Here is a 7,629-nt window from a genome sequence, read left to right as displayed (position 1 = left end):
AAACTGCCAGTTTAACTGAGTTTTGGACAACTTCTCAGTTACTGCTGATTTGCTAAGTTGCTAGATATGTGGAAAGTAAAAAATCTCCCTTTAAAACACAAACATCTAAGGCTGAGTAATGTTAAACAGAGCTGCTGGTTGACGTTTCTTAGTTATTGCCCTTGTTTCTCATGCCATGGCCCCCTCTAGAACCTGTCAGGTTCTGGGGATGCCTCTGAGTCAGAGGCAGAACTGGGAGTTAATGGAATGTTGCACTGCAGCTCCAAGTGTCCACTGTAACCACCCACCCACCCCTGGCTCCTTGGCAGTCAAGGGCTCCTCTGGGTGGGCTTTTTGGGATCCAAGTGAGAAGCTGTGTCTTTATGCCTTTAACTTCACCTGCCTGAACCTTTCTTTACTTGTCCCTTTGCTTCGGCTACAGGAGCTTTGTGCTGTCTGGATCCATTTGAAGAGAGGGAGAAAGCAATCTTGTCTTTTCTTTCATATGGCACAAAGAAAAAATATACTTTAGAATTAATATCTGCATGCACAAAGGATGTGAGTTGTTCACCAAACAGGCTGCATACAATGGTTTTCAATTTTTATTGACTGCTACTTGCATAGATTGTGACAGTCCCTGAAATGAATGACACCCCTATTTGTCAAAGTGGTGTCAGACAGAACTCTCCCTCACTATATCCACAGAACAGTATATCAGACCACATTGTAATCTCTGCTTAGTAATGTTTAATTCTAACAATCTGGGTTTTTTACTAGTTTATTGTGAGTAAGCTTTTATTATTTGCATCTTGAAAATTCTCTCAGACTTCTCTGTAGTTTCTGAGGATTTTAGTTTCTATTCTGCAACTGAGGGACTACATCAGTGCAGGACAGCAGTACTTCCAGACTAGTGGTAAAGAACGAGAAGGAAATACAAAGTATGGGATTGGTGTCTTTTTGCTTTGTCCTAGAAACAGTAAACTTTGTTTCTCCTCCTGTTCTGCATGCAATGAAACACCAGTTCTGTGCTGTATTGACAGGACCAATGCAAGCTATAACATCTCTTTGTGGATTTGTAGCTCACTGCCTTGAATCAGCAGCCCTTCAGGAGGGCTTTGTGTTGTGGGTCTGCTCTAGCATCTCCTTGGCTGGACACACTACAAATGTGTACACAAAGAAATACACTTTATTTTAAGTCAGGAAAAAGTGCTCACTCCAAGTTTTTATTGAAATTGAACACAGTATTCAAGCATAGTTCTGGCTGAGAATCTAGACAGCTAATTTCTGGTTTTACAGTATGCTCACTGGTTTTACAGTATGGTGTACATTCCCAGGAGCATGGAAGTGAGCAAGCACTCGTCTCTCAGCCAACCACCACCGTGTCATCCCCAATGAACTGGTAAGTTGGGACCTCGAGGTTTAAGGGAGCGGGGCCTTTCCTGATCCTGCCAGAGGCGTCGTAGTGGGAGCCGTGGCAGGGGCAGTAGTAGCCGCCGAAATCGCCGGAGTTGGCGATGGGGACGCAGCCCAGGTGAGTGCACACCCCCACCAGGATCACCCACTCGGGCTTCTTCACTCTGTCTAGGTCGTGCTGCGGATCCCTCAGCTGGGACAGATCCACTCCAGCCTCCTGACTGATCTCTGCCTGGGTTCTGTGACGCACAAAAAGGGGCTTCCCTCTCCACTTGAAAGCCATGTTCTTGCCTTCTGGAATGTCAGACAGCTTGATCTCAATCTTGGACAAGGCCAGCACGTCAGCAGAGGCACTCAGGCTGGAAATGAACTGGGTGACGACATTCTTGGCAACGTAGGCGGTTGCTACACCTGTGGCTGCAGTCATCAGGTAGGAGAAGCCTTTCCTGGAGTCGCTGCTGCCCTGGGAGGAGGCGTTGGCATCCTGCACGTCCTGGCGGCGGTAGGCAGAGAAGTCAGGGACGGCCACATCATTGTGGACACAGCGCACGCTGGCGGGGGCTGCACGGGAAAGGACAGCACGTGACACCACTGCAGGTAAAACACACTGCCATGCATTTGAAATGGTACCTTCTTAGTGGTGTTTTTGGAAAAACAGGTAAAAGTTATTCCAAAGTCTGGGTAGGAGTCCTTTAAGCACTTTAATTTTATGTTCTATGAAAGTGGTTTTCAGAGGGAATTTTTGGTACATCAACAGGTGATTTGTGAAACTGGTTTCCCTATTCTTTGAAAAACAAACCTGATCAGAGTGCAGAAAATCTGTGAGTAGTTCTGGGCTTCTGGGGAAAAAAAATGAACTGTTTTTTCAGTAAATTTCAAGAAAAAGCTCCAGTAGGATACCACGACTAGCTCAGAAAAGAGAGGTCTCTTTTCCATCCAAATGTTTCCTTGAAAAGAGCTGCTAAGAAGAAAATCTGATGTAGTGAAGTTTGCACACCTGCAACATAACACTTTTGCGTTATTTTTTGTCTGAAGTAACTTCTACGCCTGTAATAATATTAAGTATGTGGTTAAGCATTTTTAAAATTAAAAATATCAGGCATCCTTTTTCATATTAAATTGTTATCTTAGCTAAAAGCCACAGTAAATAATTTCAAACCTTCAGTCCCCAAGCTCGCTTTTTAAAAGATTTAGGGATAAAGCTAACAATTATCCAATTTCAAGTGGGATTCCCCCATCAAACCTGTGTGCTCAAGTAACAGGATATGAAGGATAACTAAAAGGCCTCCCATGAGTTTGTCCAGCAAAAGAAATCTTGCTTCCTCCAATAAAAACCTATAAGCCAAAGAAAAGAACATGGCAAGGACAGAACACATTACTTACCAAAGTACAACCTGTTACTTGAAGAGTATTATTAGGTCTTTATGTTTTCTAGCAGTTGGCACAAAGTTAACAGATGTCTCAAAGTACTTAACCTCTCAGGGATTTATATGCAGTACGATGAGCATGATACCTACATTTGTTTACAAGTAACTCAGCATTGAGAAGGTAATTGCTATAGGATTTTGCCTACAAAGAAATTAAACTGAAAATCGGAATTCTGAGATAGTGCTCCATACTAAGTTATTTTGGTATCGACTTAAAACATTTAGTAACATGTGATATGACTAACATCTACAAAATTTGCTATACTCAGTGAAAAGCATGTTTGATGTTAATTAAATGTAGAGCACAGCTAAATATCAGCTATGTCAGTTCCAGATTTGTAGGATTTTCACCTGAACAAACCCTTTACAGCTGAGGGTCAGGTGAAGTACTCAGCTCTAATTGCTACTGAGCATCTTCAGCATGGCACTGCCCTCCCAGAATTAAACGTGTGCGCTCTGCAGCGGCTGAAGCAGCACGGCCCATCAGTCCGAGCCCTGCCCGGCAGGGACAGCCCAGCCCCGGGCCACAGGTCGGGTTCTATAGAGCACCTCGGTGTCACTCCCCGGCCGATGCTTTCCCGACCTGGGTAACACACACGGTGTGCTCTCACTGCACCCCTCTGTTCTCGTGCCTGCAGTTAAAAGTCTCGTGCCTTCCCCAGCGACAGAATTTAGCTGCATTTCCTCAGCGGTAAAACGAAAATCACTGAGCTGTTTCCCTCAGCGGAGATATCCCGACCCGCCTGGACACAATCCCGTGCTGTCCCTGCTCGGGCAGAGGTGACAGACACACTGTGTCCCTCCTGTCCCTGCCTGTTCTGAGTCATTGAAAGGAGGCTGCCATTCAGGTGCCCTTGAGCAAGCTCCGTAGCTGTAAATGCGTGACAATTACAGCGGTGACAACAGAACCAAACATTTCCAAACCCCAAAACACAAAATATGTACTTGAATGCTTTATTCTTCAGGAGAAGCAATTCTACCTCAGATATGTGGAAGATTAAAAGACACTAGAGATTAAAATTGTATTAGCGCATTTTGTAGCACTCCTGTTATTTTTTAGTCTTAAACTCTGGCAAATGAAAGATGGTTAGAATCCTAATTTTTAATGAGACTTTTCACACAATAATATACAAGCTTTGTGAGAAGGCTGAAAAAATGTGGCTTTTTTTTTTTTAAATCACTAAGCAGCAACAACCATTTTGAGGAGAGTGTGACTCCAGCATGGCAAAGCCTGGTGCAGGCTAGGATGTTCAGTGATACTGTATTAAAGGCATTCGGAATGCCAGCATGCTTCACTGTGCATGGAGGCTGTAAATGAGATAAGATACCAAAGCAGTATCTTATCTGGGTAGAACAAAGACTGTAAACCTCGCCTTGTTCCTTTCTTTTTTTTTTTTTTTTTATTTTCCCCCTTTCCCTCACCTTTTACCCCTTCCCTTCCCTTTCTCCGCGGTGCAGTTCTCCCTCGGGCTGTTCCCTGGGGCCGTTGGAAAGGGCAGGCTGTGTGCTGCAGGCCCGTCCCGCGGTCCCTGCGGGGTTAAATCAGGGTGGGACAGTTCGGGCCAAGCTCCTGCGCCCCTCCTGCAGGACACGGCTGCTTCTAAACACAGCGGTGTGACCCCAAAACACCTTGGAGGGCTTCACGTGTTTTTTCATTGCTATTCTCAGGAGGTGATTTTTGAGCTGTGTAATAATACTTAGAAGAGATAATACTTCTTTGCTTCTAAGATAATACGTGCTCTTTATTATTCTGTTTCTTGTGCGCTGCATGATTTTTGCCCCTTTTTGTTTCTTCTTTTCGCTTTTCCTTAGCTTACTAATTTAATATTTTTTTCTTCTTTTGGTCTTTGGTAGCTCTGGACCAGTTTCAAGTTGGGAAAAAACTAAATTTTTTTTGCTTGTTGGTTGAGGGATAGATTTTACGTACAGTTTGAGAATGCAAAACGCGTTTGACAACAACCGAATCCTCTGGAGGGGCTGTTCTGGGGTGGGGGTTAATTGCAAGGGGACAGTAAATATTTCACATAAATACATCATATGGATATATCATTCTGGGCTAAAGGAGAGAACAACTCTTCCACTAATGACCAGAGCAAATAAATAAATATCTGTTGAGTTTTTTGTTGTTTTATTTTAGTTACGGATTTTTTTCCTCAAATCTATTTTGCTTTATTATAGCAGTCTTATGCTTGACTTGTTACAGCTTCCAGTGGTAAGATTTAGTTTGGTACCGGTGAACGCTGATGGATGCATACCTGCTCCAGTCAACCCTTTTAACCAGTTCAAGCTCCTGAAAATTCCCCAAAATGCAGGATAAACTTGACACAGAGATGTGTTGGAAGACATTTAGTCTGAACCATCCTCTAGAAATCTCACAACAATTTCGCAGCTACCCAGCCCAGTCCATTCCTGCAAGGCTGTGAAGCTTTAGTGGTTCATACTGGCTCTATGAAGAACTATTCTTTTGAAATTCAGATCTTCCTAATGATATTGCTACTAAATTATTTTATGATTATGCATTAAAACTTCCCCCATCTTTGTAGAATGGTTGTTTAAGGACTGGCCTTATTAAGATTTATTTAAAGAGTTGACTTTTTCATTTTCTTTTTAACTGTTAACTGTACTGAAATATGGTGGTTCTAATTAGGTGGGATGGATCATTCCAGTCCCAGTACTATTGATCTATAATTTATTTCTTTCCCAGCACGTTTGTGACATCTAAGCCTCAGCAGATAATGATTTACCCAAATCAGTTCACTGTTCTGTTGGTAACTGTAGTCACTGGTGATGCACTAATTAAAGGACACCATAACAATATTCTGGAGCAAAGGTAATTTGTAGAAACTGGGGGGGCTAACACTCAATAGATAGGTGGGAATAAACAGTATTCAGGTTGAGAGGGTAAAAAACTGGGAAGGCCCTTTTAACAGCACAAGTTTTATAATCATCATTTAGGAGGAAAAGAGCTACGGAAGTATGATATTTTCAATTTTGAACAGATTATGGAATTATGATCATAGAGTCAGGATGTGCTGAATTGGAAGGGACCCATCAGATCATTGAGTCCTGGCCCTGCACAGGACACCCCGAGAGTCCCACTGTGTGCCTGGGGGGTTCTCCAAGCGCTGGTTGGGCTCCGCCAGGCTTGGAGCTGTGCCAGTGCCCTGAGCAGCTGTTCCAGAGCCCAGCCACCCCCTGGCTGCCCACCTTTTCCTGCTCTCCAACCCAAACCTCCCCAGGGTCAGCTCCCAGCCATTCCTCAAGTCCTGAGTCACGAGAGTGAAAAGAGCTGGTCCTGCCCTTCTGCTTCTCCCTGTGAGAGCTTCCACCAGAGACCTGATCCCAGCTGAACAGGTGCTGGTACAGCTAAAGGAGATATTTTGTGGTTCACATGAAAGTGAGGATTTAGGCTAATATTTATAAAAGGGTTTTTTAACTGGTGTGGGGTTTGGGGGTTTTTTTTTGGTTTTTTTTTGGTGGAGTTTTTTTAAGGATTCTGAGTTTTGGCAATGATGCCAGTTTTGAATTTGCTAACCCAGCTCAGCTATTTGGCAGATATGGCCTCATACTACATGATACATTATTCTGATTGGGGGGCTGTTCTCAGAGATGTTTGGCAAAGTTTGCTTGCTACTTGTGGAACAAATTTTGACAAAATGAGGTACTGTGATGGAACAGTAGTTATAGGACAAGAAGAAATGGAAAATTGAAAGAGGGGGAATACAGGTTAGATACCAGGGAGAAATTCCCTACTGTGAGAGTGGTGAGACATCAAAACAGTTGTCCAGGGAGGCTGTGGATGCCTCAAGCCTTGAAATGTCCAAGGCCAGGTTGGAAGGAGTTGGAGCAGCCTGGTCTAGTGGGAGGTGTCCCTGACCATGGCAGATGGAGCAAGATGATCTTTAAGGTCCTTTCCAATTCATTAGCATTCGTTCTATGATTATTTGGGAAAGAACAGTTGTAAATTTTTTAAATACTTCAATCTGAATTCAAATTCCAGTGTGGTTAGAACACAAATAAAACATTAAAATATTACAGCAAAAAGGAACTACATTCTGTTATCAGAGTTCAAAAAAAGAATAATTTTAATTTTAAAATGACTAAGCAAATTCTGGTGTGTAGGTGTTTCTTTGAGAACTGTTGTTCAGCTTGTATTACTGAGCATCAATACTGAGCATTTGCCAGCCAAACATGAAAGTAAAATGCCAGCATGTCATTGTGTAACCCATCCAAACAGATCTCTGTGATTGTTTTTGTGCATTCATACAAGCATTAGCCTCATGTAAATTTATGCTGCTTAATGTTTCTGTCCTCCTAAAGTTAAAAGTTCATTTGCATCAATACAAAAGCTGTAAGATGTCAGGGCTGCAGCATTATGAAGTAGATGAAAAGTATTGTAATGCTTTTGGGTATGTGCAGTGCCTTTCTCCATGCAGAGTTCATTCTGTGTTTGTTTTCTTTAGAGATAAACTGCAGATCTTGGATGGCTTTTTGCTAAAATGTTGGTCACCCCAGGCAATTTGATCTCACCAGAAAGTTATCTTTGAGTTCTTTGCCATCTTGCATCATTTTTATGCCCTGAAAACTCAGTGCTACTAAACTTGAGACTTCAGGGCTTACATTTACTTCTTGGATCTGAATTGTTGATCATTTTTTTTTTATCCCTGAATAAGCTTGTTCAGAAATAAAAAGCCAAGAAAACAAGCAAACCACCAAACTTTACCTGTGGAGCATTGTTAGTGCAGCAGTCATTCTGCATCAAGTGCTTAGATAAGTGCACCCTACTCTGAGAGCAGCTCCAAATGTCTGC

At 42.7% G+C, this 7,629-nt stretch overlaps 1 protein-coding gene across 1 annotated transcript; it reads right to left on the bottom strand.

Moving 5' to 3' along the window:
* Positions 1–1,168: 1,168 nt before the first annotated feature.
* LOC102040907 (cytochrome b-c1 complex subunit Rieske, mitochondrial) lies at positions 1,169–7,388 on the bottom strand. The gene is given in 3 exon segments (XM_014309167.1): positions 1,169–1,986; positions 1,989–2,106; positions 7,350–7,388. Coding segments are annotated over 3 exon segments (801 nt in total). The 3' UTR covers positions 1,169–1,342.
* Positions 7,389–7,629: the final 241 nt, after the last annotated feature.

Source organism: Geospiza fortis, unplaced genomic scaffold (assembly GCF_000277835.1).
Source record: "Geospiza fortis unplaced genomic scaffold, GeoFor_1.0 scaffold79, whole genome shotgun sequence".
Lineage (NCBI taxonomy): Eukaryota > Metazoa > Chordata > Aves > Passeriformes > Thraupidae > Geospiza > Geospiza fortis.
Note: the sequence above shows the minus strand (reverse complement) of the source record. Positions and strands in the feature narration are given on the sequence as shown.